General features: G+C 36.3%; 2 protein-coding genes across 4 annotated transcripts in view; both read right to left on the reverse strand.

Annotated features, from left to right (window-relative positions):
- Positions 1-784: 784 nt before the first annotated feature.
- On the reverse strand, positions 785-4,934 carry LOC104829715 (chromosome unknown open reading frame, human C2orf66). The gene is made up of 4 exons (XM_010564165.1): positions 4,002-4,934; positions 3,311-3,455; positions 2,184-2,384; positions 785-860 (listed from the first exon to the last, which is right to left on the reverse strand). The coding sequence occupies exons 2-3, from the start codon at positions 3,431-3,433 to the stop codon at positions 2,202-2,204; spliced, it is 306 nt and encodes a 101-aa protein (XP_010562467.1). The 5' UTR covers positions 3,434-3,455; positions 4,002-4,934; the 3' UTR covers positions 785-860; positions 2,184-2,201.
- Positions 4,935-8,626: 3,692 nt separating this feature from the next.
- Positions 8,627-15,261, reverse strand: part of PGAP1 (post-GPI attachment to proteins 1) — a 32,649-nt gene continuing 26,014 nt past the window's right edge. For 2 of the 3 annotated variants that reach the window (XM_010564191.1, XM_010564176.1), the window contains one exon: positions 12,298-14,940. In XM_010564191.1, the coding sequence (XP_010562493.1) occupies positions 14,802-14,940 (139 nt within the window). In that variant the 3' untranslated portion in view covers positions 12,298-14,801. Of the gene's footprint in view, positions 10,051-12,297; positions 14,941-15,261 lie in introns of those variants that run through there. The other variant, XM_010564183.1, reaches the window with a different exon arrangement.

Genomic DNA, 15,261 nt, shown 5'->3' on the forward strand with positions numbered 1-15,261 from the left:
ACGGCCCGGCCCGGCCCCGCGCCCCGCGCCGCTGCCTTGGGGCGGGGAAAGCATCGCGCCTCGGGAGCCGGCAGCCGACGCGGTTGGGGCCGGAGGCTCTCCCGAGCCCGGGGGGAGCCCGGGCAGCCGCGGCGGTAGGCGCTGCTGCGGTGCTCGCTGCCTCGGAGGGTCCAGCGGCCTCAGGGCAGGAGGCGTGAGGAAAACTCCTCTCTTACCGGCCCGACTGTAGTGTCAGGTTATCGTTTACTGCCCCGGAAACGGGTGCCGTTTTCTACGTGAGAAGGGCTCCTTCGCTTCCTACACAGTTACGGTACAGATGACTGACCGACAGGGGCACGGCCAGAGCTGGGGCTGAGGGGCTGGGGCTGAGGGGCTGGGGCTGAGGAGGGGCTGGGGCTGAGGAGGGGCTGGGGCTGAGGGACGGGCAGCCGTGAGGCCCGCGGGGCGGGAGGTGTCCCCGCCAGCGCCGGCCTTCCCCCTTCCCTCCGGGAACCAGAAAAGAGGTGTCTGGAAACTTGCTGCAAAACACCTCATGACGTCTAGCTCGAATAAACTGAAGGGTAACATTTATTTACCAGTTTCGAACAAAGACGCTTAGCGGCAGTTAAAAGGACGCTGTTGCACTCCTCATTTATTCACGTTTAAACAAACACAATTCTGCTAGGCAAACTGTAGTAGCCAAACATAACACGTCTGTTAACAGACAGCAAATGTGCTAAATACAGCATGAGAACAGATTCCATAGGTGAAAACTGTGACAGTGAGGAAAATTTTAAATTGTCGAGTAACTGTTAAAAAGTCAAAGCACTAATATTTTGCTGTGAAGGTTACCACTTCGCATGAAGTTCAAAATTTAATGCCTGAAAAAGAGAGGAAAAAAAAGGATGTGAGACAAATACATAAATATTTATATGCAACCAGGGTACAATTCAAACCAAGTCCTGGTAACACCAGCTGAAATACCCCAACTGAGCCCAGCAGACCTCTACTTCTAAAGAACAGTTCTGAACACTGAAGAGAACTTCCGTGATCATCCTGAATTATGTAGGACAAATTACTTCCACCAGTAATTTTCTCACTGCTGCTGTAACTTGCAGTACAGCTACAGCATCCCTTCTAAAGTCCCTTTTCATTTACTTATCAAGCACAATACTCATTGTGTGTTGAGGTTTTTTTTTCCCTCTGACACAAACACTTAGCAAAAAGAACTTAGTTTTAAAATTTGACTGCAGTCTTCATTATGATTCATGATAAGAATAGTGGAGCTGTGCTTTTGATTACAAAAAGAGATGTACTTAAGCAGGCAGAGAGCAGGACAGAGCTAAAAATCCGAAGTTGAATATTGATTACAAATTAATCTCTTTGAGATACTAGGTAAATCACCAAAACGCTTAGATTCAAAACTTACTGAAATCTTCACCTATTTGTAAAATGGGAGAAAACAATTATTTACTTTTCTTCAGAACTGCAAGTATTCACTGACTCTCAAAATGAGGTGTGAAAGGATTTATTTGTTACAGAGTATGGTTATGCATGGATTAGAATAGCTAAGCAGCACCTGCTATAAATTGAGACTGGATTTATTAATAATGCAAGCTTGACCCACTTCAATTTTATTTCGTATTTATGGAGAGATGTGAATAAGTTGGCAATCCTTTTATTCAACCTTCACTTTTAGTGGTAGAAATAAGGAAAGCAGCATGAATGGACAAAGATGTAAAAGATGAGGTATGCTTTGTTAGTGCAGTATCTTATGTCTAAATTAACTTTCTTAATATACATATATCACGGAAAACGACTAGTCTCAATTAATAATTTTACTGATATCAGTTACTTAAGTAAAACCTGCATTCTTTATTTTCTGTACTTTTTCAGAATTCTTGTCCACATTAAAAAAAGGGAGAAAAAGGGGAAAAAAAAAAAAAGAAAGAACGAACGAAAGGCGTGGTCTATATAGCTCTGCACAAGCACCATGTGTTATTTTACCAAAGCAGTAAATATGTCATATATCTCTACCTCAAGAATTTTAAACCTACTTCAGGCAAGAGTTAAGGTGCTACATTTTTAATTTCCTCTGAAAAAGAAGTTGTTTTCATACTCAGACAGAAATGAGAATCACTTGAATCCAAATCTTTCACTAGGTTACATGTAACAATGTTAGAGGAAAAGGCATCTTCTTTTACCTTGGTCAGCAGCATCTTTCAGCCTTTAAAATAATTTGGAAAAGAATTTTTCCTTTCTTCATAATCTGCAAATGCAGAAGCAATAGGATCTGAGTAGAACACAACAGGCCTTGGTCCTTCATTGTTCATAGTGAAAGTAGCTGGGAACTTTCTGAGATCAAGACCCCTGCCCGAAAAATAAGCCTGGAGCATTCTGAAAAACTGAACATATTTCATATGTGAAAACAGAGCATGCCCGACAGAGATTAATTATTTCTACTGACACAAAGTAGATGTAATATTTGTTCCTATGTGGGATGAAATCCTCTATTTTGATCATGAACTGGTACAATACAGGCAACATAATTCAGACATGTCCACTCCATCCATGGCTTGTACACCTTACGTGGTGTCCATCATCTATGCTCCCCAGTGAACCACAGAGGATTCAAATTGTATCCCTTATAAAATAGGCACAGCAAAACCCTTGCTGAGGGCAAACAGTACAGTTCTGTTACACATTTCTCTAAGAGAAATGTTCTCCAAGAGTTAACAACAGTGGGCAGCTGATTTGAACAGGCCCCTTAGATCACTTAAAAGTAGAAATTAATGCTTCTTAAGTGAGGAAAAATTGTGGGAAACCAATTATTTTTCCTTCGCAAATTCCTTATAAGATCTTGCAAATGTTCCGTTAGTGATATTTTCTTAGCTATAATTAACTTTAAGATCTTTAGCCACTGTTCACGACTGCGTCAGATGCAAACTTGTTTGTACTTTCAGAAGATCAAACAACATGCAGCAACACAATACACATTAGAGAGAAACGTAATAATAATTCCTCTTCTGTTTCATAAAACAAGTGGTTGTATAATCAAAATACATTTTTAAAAACTAAAGCTGCTGGATGGAGATCTAAGGAAGTTTTATGCACTACTGCACACCAAGAAGGTCTCTTCAGTTAAGGGGTACATCTTGACTGAAGAATGCTCAACCAGCTGTGGTTATTGACTATACAAAGTGCACAGTTACTAACATTACATTTAATGGGCCCCTTTTACCTTTAAATTTGGAAGATAAAAACTCTCATAATGGAAAACAGAAAAAAAACCCACAAAACTTATGCTATCTTTCTTGCAGCATTTCCTTACCAGGTCTCTGTTTCTAGGGTTATCTAGAGGTTTCCATTTTTCTTCTGGTTGGAAAGGAGCACCCTTTGCCAATCCTCTCACAGCCAATACTGTATATAGACCCAGGAGTACCACCTTCCACATGTTGAAGAGATGAACAGACTATCTGTAAGAAGGACAATGAACCAGGCTCCATAAGTCCTACAGAGTAACTACACTGGTAACAAATAGAGCAAGCATGACAATACAGTGGAGCACTGAAAATAATTTATCCATGGGAGGAAGATCTGCCTACTGTGCTGTTAACTTTTTTTTGTTTTCCTAGTACTAATGTACTAGGAAGAACAAATTATTCTAAAGAAGCATTTCCCATACCACAGCTATTTCTAGACACAATTCTCTTTTTGAGGGACTAGTATGACATTTAACAGAAAATATTTACATTTGTTATTACATACAGCCATTTTCATTGGCTCATTAGCTACAGCATCAGATCTTTGTGTACTCCAAGGTGAATGCAAAAATACGGCTTGAGATCCAGATACCTCAATTTTAAAAATTGCATGAGAGTGTACTACATACATTAATAAGTGCAATAATAATACAGCCTGGTACAATATACTAGAGACCCATTTCACAACCTGATCCAAGGGGGAAAAAAAAAAAAAAAAGAAACAAATCTCCCTTTCACGTTCTTTAAAATAAAGCTTACCAGTGAATTTGGCTCTGGCTTGCCCCTTCTTGGTTAGTCTCCTTGTAATCTGTGAACAAACTGATCTCTGCACTTATATTTCTAGTGGACTGTAGGTGGGTGTCAATGACGTTAGCAGGAGTTCAAAAATACAGTAATGATTCCATTTCCATCCATGACATAAAGACTCTTGAGAATTTCATCCTTAATACTCTTAAGACCTGTTGCTATTGAACAGTGCAGTGCAAATTCCTCCTCCCTAAGCCATATTACAGAAAATTGTTGGTAAGCATATAATAAGTTTAAAACAATTCCCAACAGAGATAGCAGAGCTGTATCAAAATATTTTAATTAAAAGTAATTAGCCATATCTCCAGAATGGTGACTAACAGATAATTACAGCTGGCTGAATGGTTTTCAAGCAAGATGAGATATGGATCATTTTCTTGATGCTGGAGAGAGAGAGAAAAGAAAGGTCTGTTTCAAGATCCAAAATCTTAACATTTTAATGGAAGTGTTGCTTTCCTACCCTGATTTTATCAGCAGCTAATATCCTCCTGTCAGACTAGAAACTAAGGCAAAGACTGCAAGAAGGACTATGCTAATTTACCATGGCCTTATTTCATAGCATTCTTCATCTCAAAGCTGCTGAATTTTTTTTGCTTATAATTTCATTATACTCTTCTCTCCATTATTTAGATGATACTTTAGTTAGTATCATATAAAATATATCTCTATATAGACATGTTAAAACTAAAGATTTTTGGCCATTATCTTACTCCAAATTACTGTTGTTTATTTCTCACTAGAAGCTTTACATCCTTCTTTGGTTTAAATTTTGAAAACAAAACAAAAACCTAACCCCGCCCTTCCAGGCAGGCAACATTGTGGACATCCAAACATCATTAGCAACACAGCAAACAAAATCCTAGCAGTGTTATTTTCATGACTGCAGTAACATACAAAAATACAAGTGTCCTGGTTGCAGCTGGGATAAAGTTAATTTTCTTTCTAGCAGCTGGTATAGTGTTAAGTCTTAGATTCAATATGAGAAGAATGTTGATAACACTGATGTTTTCAGTTGTTGCTAAGTAGTGTTTAGACTAAGTCAACGATTTTTCAGCTTCTCATGCCCAGCCAGCAAGAAGGCTGGAGGGGCACAAGAAGCTGGGAGGGGACACAGCCAGGGCAGCTGACCCAAAGTGGCCAAAGGGGTATTCCATACCATGGGACATCATGCCCAGTATATAAACTGGGGGGGGAGTTGGCCTGGGGGGATCACTGCTCGGGAACTAACTGGCCATCAGTCCATGAGTAGTGAGCAATTGCATTGTGCATCACTTGTTTTGTATGTTCCAATTCTTTTATTATTACTATTGTCATTATCATTATTGTTATTTTCTTCCTTTCTGTCCTATTAAACTGTGTTCATCTCAACCCACGAGCTTTACTTTTTCTTCCCTGCCCCAGTTCTCTCCCCCATCCCACTGGGTGTGGGGGGGAAGTGAGCAAGAGGCTACATGGTGCTTAGTTGCTGGCTGGGGTTAAACCACAAGAAGTCAACTTACCCAGCTTGCATATTATCCTACAGACTTAGAGTGAAAAAAAAATTCACACACACATAAAAGAAAATCCGTCAAAACTCATCCATTACTTTCATAATAGACAACTTCCAGATCATAGACTCATCAAGAACCAGAACAGCAGTAGCAACAGAAGAACTTGTAAAAAGGCAGGCCCCAATGTAAGGGAACTTTCTTTGTTGATTTTCTAGGTAGATACTTATTTCTAGTTTAATGTTTTGCATAATTTACCTTCTAAATCAACCAGAAGTAGAAATATGTTCCTCTAGAGGAAATGACAGGAAGGGGAAAAGGCTTGATTTACAGTTTGGGATTAGATTTTAGTTCCTTATTTAGAAGAAAAAAAAAAAAAAAAGAAAAAAAAAAGGCCAGAAAAGCAGGCAGTTTTCTTCCCCTCAATTCTTTTATTAATTTATTTAAAAAGAAAAAACTGGAGATTATGCAGTATATTCAGCTAGTAAAACATACCAAAGTCAGCTGTAGATTTATTTTTTATTAACAAGTTTTACTACTGTAGGAATTTAGGCAGTTTGGTTGACTGGTGAAATATGCAGATATGCAAGAGATTCAATTAGCATATATTTTCTGTAAGCTGTCTTAAAAAAAAAAACCCAACCTCACAAATTTGTATTGTTACTTACTGATCTAAGTGTTCGAGAAACTGCTTGAGGTAAAACTGTTCAGACTTAGTGCTCATTGTAGTGTGGGTTGGTTTTGGTTTTTTTTAAAGATAATTTCATTATAGCTCTTTCCTTCAGTGAAAGTCAAATATAAGCGGAACACATTCATATTAAAATACTATTATTAGAGTTACACTGATTGGACAAAATTGCATCCTTTTTTGAGAACAGTAGCTAGTTTAACAAATGCTTTCCAAGCCAGATGTCAGTGTGCTGCCTTTTTAATGTGGCCAAATTTAAGCATTAGGTTTTCTTGATAAATTATGTATATAGACACATATCTTCAGTAAATCAAATCTTTTTAAAGTGGTTATACTAATTATATAGCCCTTATGGCACAGTAAGTAATATTCATATGTTTGAATTAAATTGCACTGAAGCTGAAAATGCTCATAGCATTGCTTGTTCAGTTTCATGCCAGTTACTTCAAAAAGGTAAAAATCTTGTTCTAGAACAAAGGGCAAATTTAAAACTAATTAGTTTAGCCAAGAACAAGTTTTATACATATGATACTCTATATAAACTATATTATTCAGCAAATATTTTCCATTTTATTGCATTTCCCATTCACGATAGCAAGGCAGGTATAACAGCCTAAGGTGCGTGAGCTAAGACATTGAGACAAGCTTCATCAGTTATGATCTTTATTGTATTCTACTCAAGAGGTGAAAAAAAGTATCTGATACTTAAAGTACTGCTCTAACCACAATGCTTTTGTTCACTGTTTTTATTTTCTGCTTAGAATCCCAAGTATTACAAGTGAGAAGGAAAAGCACCAAACTGCTCCAAGTGAGTACCTGAGCAAAGACTAAAGGCAAACATTCATCACAACACTCATTAGCGTGTTTGTACAACAAAAGTACAGGTAACATTCACAACACTCTACAGAGTATGACTGGCAAGTGGCACTTTTTGTGAATTACAACCATTTGTACTAATGCAACCATATAAAAATATACAGAAGTGTTTATTTAGCAGAGCATATACTATACAGTGTACTCTTAAATCATGCACACTTAGGTAAAAAAAAGACAAATTAAAAAAAAGTGAAATATACACTGCAGACAGGGAAGCCACCAAACAAAATACAAACATCCTAGAGTAGCTCCCACTCAAGTTGCCCTCAACTTCAACAAAAAAGTACCAGTATCTAAAAGCACAGTTTTTAAAGATTCTGAGATTTCAGCTTTCAGCAAATTCAACATTAGCTGAAAATACCTATTCTCCAAGGTTTTCTCAGCATCTCACAAGACAAGGACTTCGCCAAAGCTTATCACACACTGCATGACCTGTATCTGAGAATTCAGTTATAAACATTTTAATAAGCACAATAATTTATTATAGCATTATTTAAACATTTATAGATAAGACCCTGTCAATATCTCTACAAACCTGTTAAAGGATAAATTTTACCTGACGTAAAATTAAGAGTTAGCTCCACCTACAACACTGGATTTACACTAGCTATATAAGAACTGAAAACAGAGGAAGAGGTAAAAACATGTAAGACAGGTTGCTTGTGAAGCGATAGATTTTTCAAAAAAATTACATATATGGTCTTCAAAGTTTTAAGTCCTCTTAAAACACAACAAATAACAGCCCCTCCTTCCCCCCCAATTACCCTAAACAGGTATTTTGGCCAACATTATTCTGTCTTTGTGCTTGGAAAACCAACTAAAAGGTAAGAAGGGAATCAAATTACTAGGCCTAGGTTACACAGTTTTTCTGGATTAATCATCATATATAAAGGCCTTAAAGGTAGTTCTGCCCTCTCTTTTAATACTTTTAATTCCTGTAGCTAGGAAATCAACAATGGCTAGGATTACTGAAACAACATCATCACAAAAGAAAGAAAAGAAGGTTAGGTGACCGGGACAAGACTTTTAAAAGTCCTGAACTAACATACAGAAGGAAGTAGCAGGGAAGACACAAAAATTGCGTGTTATCTGTTGCGCCACAGCATCAGCAGCATTGTGGCAGCCCGGTTCACGTTAATTCTCAACAAAACAGGGTTAATAACTTTGATTCATATTGCTTCAAACAATTATTGTGATCAGCTGACAGGCAATCATTTTGTGTGCATATCTAAATATCCACAGTCCAATGATAAGCTTTGAGATAGCATCTTTATTCAAGATTCAGTATTACATAGTACTAATAGTAAGGTGGGGGAAAAGTCAGAATTTGGGGGGTTTTGTTCAAAACATACAAAGAATCCTGTAGCGACGCATAAGGAAAGCCAGTAGTGGCTTTTCCTGAGCTCTTCATATTAAGAAACAGACATAAGAAATCCTTCTACTATATCAAAACAAGATTTTAAGATCTTGGCTATTTCTGGTTTTCTTTAATGAATTGAGAAGAACAGAATGTATAAACCTTTTTTTTCTTCCCCTCCCAAAACCTTTCAGGGTTTTATATATGAATTTTTTTTCCTAAAAAGTAAAATTTGTTATTCAAAACTTCTGGAGCTTTAACACAACCAACCAACCCCACCCCCATCTAGTTTTCTTCTCACACTGGTGTAGATATTGATTGAAACACAATATTTTGCTTAAACTACAATTAGAGGATTTTTTTATTTTGAAGAAACTAAAGAACAAAATTTTTAAAAATAATTTGACACACAGACTTGGAAGTTGAGACAGACATCTGAGACTAGTTTTCCTTCCTTATTTTTCTTTTTGCCACAATAGAAAGATTTGAGAAATTAAGGTCAGCTAAAGCTTTCTGACTTTGGTTGGTGTGATTCCAAACCACAAATATACTGTACTTGTCATAAAATCTTCATTTCTGTAAGTGCAGTAAAAGGGGGTCAAAATAATTTTTTAATAATTAATAATTTGTCCCAAATCAAGTTTCAGTATGATCCACACAAATATTTTTGGTCAACTTCAAAAATCAAATATAAGGCTACAGAAGTCCACAGGCTACAGTTAGAGTGTATTCATTTACTGGTTTAAGGCACAGTATTTTTCTTGCTCTAGAAAGCTACAAGTTTAAAGTCACAGTGAGGAATTTCACATTTCAGTTTTGGTCTGGCACTCTAATTATTTATGTCACATCTACTACTTGTAGACTTATGTAAAATATTTCAGTTGTCAGGTGCTGCAGTCTCAAATACTGTTTTCACACTCCAAGTGACATAAGTGGAAAATACTGAAGCCTGAATTGATCCCGAAATAGTGTACTTAGCATTTTATAAAACTAAACATCAACATACTGGCACATTTGATACTTTATATATATATATATATACCCTGAAATTGTTTAGGTTGGAGGGGAAAAAAGTCTTTGCTGGTATTTCAACAAACATGCGAAACTGCAATAGAAAAACAGTCTACCGGACAGCTGCTGTTTATCTTCACTAGGTCAGTCATGGTACCTACAATTACTGTGAACATTATGTTTTGTACTACAGTGGAAGGATACTGCAAACCAAGGATAACGACGTATGGAAGGAGGAACTGGAATGATGTGCCGCAAAATAACAAGTTTGTGTGGGCCATTCCTGACTTTTATAGACCTAAAATTAGCTCTGATACCACACAGATTCCTACAGAATCTAGAATGCAACCTGCCAATAACTGTAGAGAGGCCATGCTTACAAGATTTGTTTATGCCAGCATAAGCAGCAAAATCTGTCTGCATTTAAGAATGCAGAATGAGACCTTAAATCTTAAGCAAAATTAAAGTCAAAACATCACAGCTTTGACTTAGGTTTTCATGCTACAAGGCAATAAGCACATATTTGAGGCAGTTACCTGCTTAGATATCTGAAAAATTGAGGTGCTGGGCAGATTTCTGGCTCTAAAAAAAAAGTAGAAAAACTATTTTACTTTAACATAAAAAAGAATCTGTTTTCAATTGTCATTCATTGGCACACATCTCCAGAGGTATACAAGAGCAGCATGTAGCTTTGGTGACAAAAGTATGTCTCCCCTAAAGGAATGGTGATGAAAGTTTTAAAACCTTTTACAGTACAGTGCTAAGTGCTTATGAAAGCTAGCTTGATTATCTCCCAGAAAAAAGAGATGTAGAGAGCCAAAGCTGTAAATTAAGTGACTAACATTCATCACAAAATGGAAAATAAGCATTAAGAATTTAGTCTGTTTTACAGCTAACAATTTTCTAGTAGCTGAGTGACTTAAAACACCAGCACAATTATTGTACAGACAATATAACTGCTTCCAAAAACATTTTCAGTAACTCAAGAGTATTGAAGGTCTGTAAATGGCTAGTTTTTTTCTCAGTATGATTAACACAAAAGTCTAAACACACTCATGACTGTATTGAAATAAACTTGATCAAATGAAAGCTTCTCAAATGTTTACATTTATTCACAGGCACATAACTGACTTTATTCTGTCCTGACAAAGCTTAGAAGCAGATGTATAAGATTTCAGAAAAAAGACAAGTAACAAGTTCATAACCTTGTTACTGGCAAACACATGGAAAATTAGACTTTGTATCAAATACTGACATATGCAACTGCTTTTTTGGGGTTTTTTTTAAGTATCAATACATTTTATTTTTTTAAACACTGAGTTTAAAAGGTAGCCCAATTAGGTTATAGTTGAAGAGTGCACTTAGACATACAGGCAGTCTCTATGTCTTCTGCAGCATATTACTACTACACTGTTTAGGATTTTGTTGTGTTATTCATTTGTTTGTTTTAAAACTTAGCAAATCAATATTTTTGAATGAATTGCTACATTTATCAGCTTACTCAAAACCAAAATCACAGCAGAACTCTAAATATTAGAAATAAAAATTAACTTAAATTCCATTTACTGCAATATTTTTTTTTTTTAACAAAACAAACCAAACAAAAAACACCCCAACCAAAACAAAAAAAAACCAATCTCCCTTTTAACAGGATGCTGAAACATGACATACCCACAACCAACTTCTAAATCAAAACTGGAAATACCACCTTTGGACAACATTCATTCATTCGGTTTCAATGTACATTTGGTAATTCCAGTTAAGAGGTAACGGTTTTTCCTTACCAGACAAATATAGACCTCTTATGAACTGTTAGCCACAGGTGTAGCTACTATGATTGCAGCATGATAAGACTATGAGGAACACATGTTTGATCATATCAACCAGAAAAGGTTATAGACTTCAAGAGCATTTCAGGGGACGGAGATGTCACTAAAAGCTTTGCCCCTACCAAAGATTCAGCTGTACATGTATGCTGTACCTAAAATTAGTGACATTTGGTAGTCCAGGTTCTTACCCTGGTTTTTTTGTTCTGTTTCTGGTAGCTTATAAAAAAATATTAGGAAATAGCCACACAAATAGTTCTTATTTTGAATGCATCCTGAGGTACAAGCCAAAAAAAATGGTGGCTTAATCTCAACCTAAATGCTTGATTGATAAAACAATCTCCATCTAAATGTGGTGGACATCCACATGGATGAAGAACAGTGGTTTTGCAAAATTAATACCCCAACTTCTGAAAAAGGAGAGAACAACAGAATTTGGGTCTGCATGTTAATAGAAATCTTCCCTTACAGAGCAAAGACCTAATTGATTACAAGCTAATTTGTGTCTTGGTCTCCTCCCGCACAGTCTAGATAATCTAAAGTTTGAAGAATAAACTGGAATTTTAATTTACAGGTACTAAGAGACATTACAATATATTTGCAACAGCTGTTTTATAAATGCAGCCTACTCATAATAAAGAATATTTCAGTAATATTTACCCTTCCTCATCCACACAATTAAAAGTCTTTGTAGTGGGTTAGACTACATTTCTACTGAGATTATAATTGTGAACAGTGGCAGAACTAGAAATTCACGTAACAGAAGCCTCTTCTCTGAAAGTAACAACAAACAATCATTGTATTTTACCTGAAAAACAATTTTAGACTGTTATAAAATCTTGTCTTTTTCAGAATGGCAAGTAGGATCATTCATTGTATCTTAGAACAGGATGAATTGTTCTCTGGACTTGTTCTAATCCCATCCCCCTCTACTGATTATGTAGAAAATCTAGCTGGCATTAGACACCTAATCACTCAAACAGCTGAAGTTACACAGTCCACGATGCACATCTCTGATAACAGTTTTCGTCTAGCAAATGACACAGAATGCATATAAATCCAAAGTAGCAGTAAGACTTCCCCTCCTTCCCCAGTGAAGGTAAATCATCTCTGAAAAAAAGGAGCATTGGGGGAGACGTGATAAATTCTGTCATCTGGCATCTCAGACTCAGGATTATATCTGCTCCTATCTCCAACTTGAAAATCAGGTAGGAATCTATGCAAGATTTTGTAACCCATTTCATGAAGAGTGATAACTATCAATGCAATTCTCAGCTTCAAAGACATAATTAAATGAAAAAATTGGTGTTATTCTATGCTGCTGTTATTCAGAAGTTTCCAGCTGTGGCAGATTTTGGAAGCTATCAAAACTACTACACATGCAGAAACTGTTTGCTCTCCTTATTCTGATTATTATTTTATTCCACCAACAGCTCCAACAAATGGATTCATGCTTAAAGAGCCCATTAAGATGGCAAAACAAAATCAGGAGTAAAATACAGTAGCAAGCCAAAAGAACCATGAAGGCCAAGGAAAATTATCTTCCACAGAAATCAGATCCTGCACATTTCACAGACAGCCTTTTACCAGCCCCAGTGCAGTTCTGCCACCATCTTTAATTCACAGCCATTTGAAAGCAGAAAAACTACTATATTCTATGTCTGAACAGCAATTTTTAGGTTAAACCAACTGGTGGATTTAGCTACAAGTATATTTAGACACACAAATTATCTTTTTTTTATATATATGTATATACACACACTGTAGCATACATTTGGTTAGAAAGTATCAAGATATAATCTATTCAAATAACTTTTCTGATTTACAAACACTATGTATAATCCAACCTTTTTTAAAAAAGGTTAAGACTAGAGTACCAGCACATAGATTACTGATAATAGTGACAGTGGTTTGGTTAACTACAATAATCTTACTCAGTTAAAGCAGTTTTAATGACTTAGTGATAGCTTGAACTGCTGACTTGTGTATAAGCGGACAAAACAGGTGCCTACTTCACATTTGTCCTTCATTTTGGAAAGTCACTGTGTGAATTAAGACTTTCCAGCCAGCGTAAATGAATTGACCCTAACAACACGCTAGAACTGAGGCACTTCAGGCAAGATTAATGAGCTACGATAAAATTAATGGGTCAGGCTGGCTGTACTACTATATCAAGAATATACTTGATTGACTGTGGGTAGCAGATTACCTCTTATTAGTCATGTAAGACAATTGAGCTGGTCTAGTATTTCCACATGAAGATAACGGGTATGTCAGAGTGGAGACAGCTGGTAGGCTCATCTCTACACAGAATCAATACATCATTTTAACCTAATGGCTACTGAGATTTCTTCTGTTGGCAAAACACATACCCAGGGGACAGAATTCCTTACACATAGCTAATTTAGGCTTTATTATAAATGGCAGTCACTGTAGCATCTAGGCACTAAGATAATACTGTATACAGAGCTAATAATTATGGTCAGTATGTCCCATTATTACGAAGAGTTTGTCCACGTGAGGAAGTCAGCACTGTCTGGCAGGGCATGAATTTGCAGTGTTGTAACTATTCCACATTAATTTCACTTATGGACATTTATTATGAGACAGTTGATTCTCCATTTACAATAGGAAAAAAAACCTGCCTTGTCTGCTTGGAAACAGTGCAGTACAGCAACTGCACTGTGAACTCACACCATACCTCAATGTTTGCTAGCTTCTACATACGGACAAGGTCCAAGGAGTAATTTCAGAATTGACAAAATTCCAGAGAAAACTGGCAATGTTTTAAAACAACATTACAGCAAATTGTTTATGAATCTGCTGGTATCCTTCCTGAATAGAAAGCTACACAGAATATTGTTGTTTTCTCACTCTCAGAAAAAGTAAAATGTGTAAGACTTTCAATAATCTCACAAATGTTCAACTCACACTGATTGAACAAATGATTTGATAGAAATAACAGTTCTATATAAGCAGTACATTCTAGTTTGTCTAGACACAACTGGCAGCTTTTAAATGTAGCATAAAATGACTGAAAGTATACTTGGCTGTGTATTTTTGTGATAGTCACAGTGTGCTTGAAATATATTGAGTTTTAACCAGCATATTTTAGATCTGCAAGAGATGCAAGTTCAGAACATACGCACTGTATGGCATACTGAGTAAAAAAAAGTCTGTTTCAACAAAGAAGTATAGTGAAATATCAAAGTGTCTCCAAGGCAAACAGAGTATTGAGATGTTACACTAATATGATTTATGTGCTTACACACATACACATAGTTAATTCACTTAATTTTCAGAGTCAGGAAATAAACAGCATAAAAAAGCTTTCTAAGCAACATGAACAGAACCACGAACTTTTCATGAAGTATTCACAGTTCTGTCCTCTTTCGCACATAATGTAAACTACTGATGATATTAAGAGAGACATTTCTTTGTTGAAATTTGCCCCATTTCCAGTGTTAAGTTTCTAGACTGCACTGTTCTTCCTATGTATAATGAACATTACACAATACAACACAGCACATGTAGAAGAAGAGAAAGGGTTACGAAGTGTGGTACTTTGTATAAATGCATTCGTCCAAAGGCCAACATTGCAACAGACAAAGGGAGTGGAACTTTGGCTGCGATCTTCAAGAGTTTACTGTAAGAATATAAAGAAAAAATTGCCATTTTTATAGCCATACTTGCAGAAAGTACACAAATACCATATTTCACTTTCTTTTGAAAAATAATTTATAGATTTCAAGGATTTGTTCATTTTTAAAACAGAACAAATAGGCATAATGGGCACTAACAACTGATGCATAAGCAAGAGCAATTATTCAAAAAGGCTAAAAAAAAAAGTCATTGTAGAATATTCTTATATTAATATAGAAATAAGTTCTCCGTAACAAAGAAAGATTTAATGCTTTAGATCATTTGGGTTAACAGGTACCAGTCAAGAGGATAAACTACATTGGTT

Source organism: Haliaeetus leucocephalus, unplaced genomic scaffold (assembly GCF_000737465.1).
Source record: "Haliaeetus leucocephalus isolate CR32 unplaced genomic scaffold, Haliaeetus_leucocephalus-4.0 Scaffold1, whole genome shotgun sequence".
Lineage (NCBI taxonomy): Eukaryota > Metazoa > Chordata > Aves > Accipitriformes > Accipitridae > Haliaeetus > Haliaeetus leucocephalus.

What these genes read in the sequence shown, in the direction of transcription:
- LOC104829715 (XM_010564165.1), bottom strand. Translation starts at nt 3,433, where the DNA reads ATGTGGAAGGTGGTACTCCTGGGTCTATATACAGTATTGGCTGTGAGA. An exon ending in ACCCTAGAAACAGAGACCTG is followed by an intron (nt 2,385 to 3,310) that starts GTAAGGAAATGC and finishes AAATATGTTCAG; the next exon opens with TTTTTCAGAATGCTCCAGGC.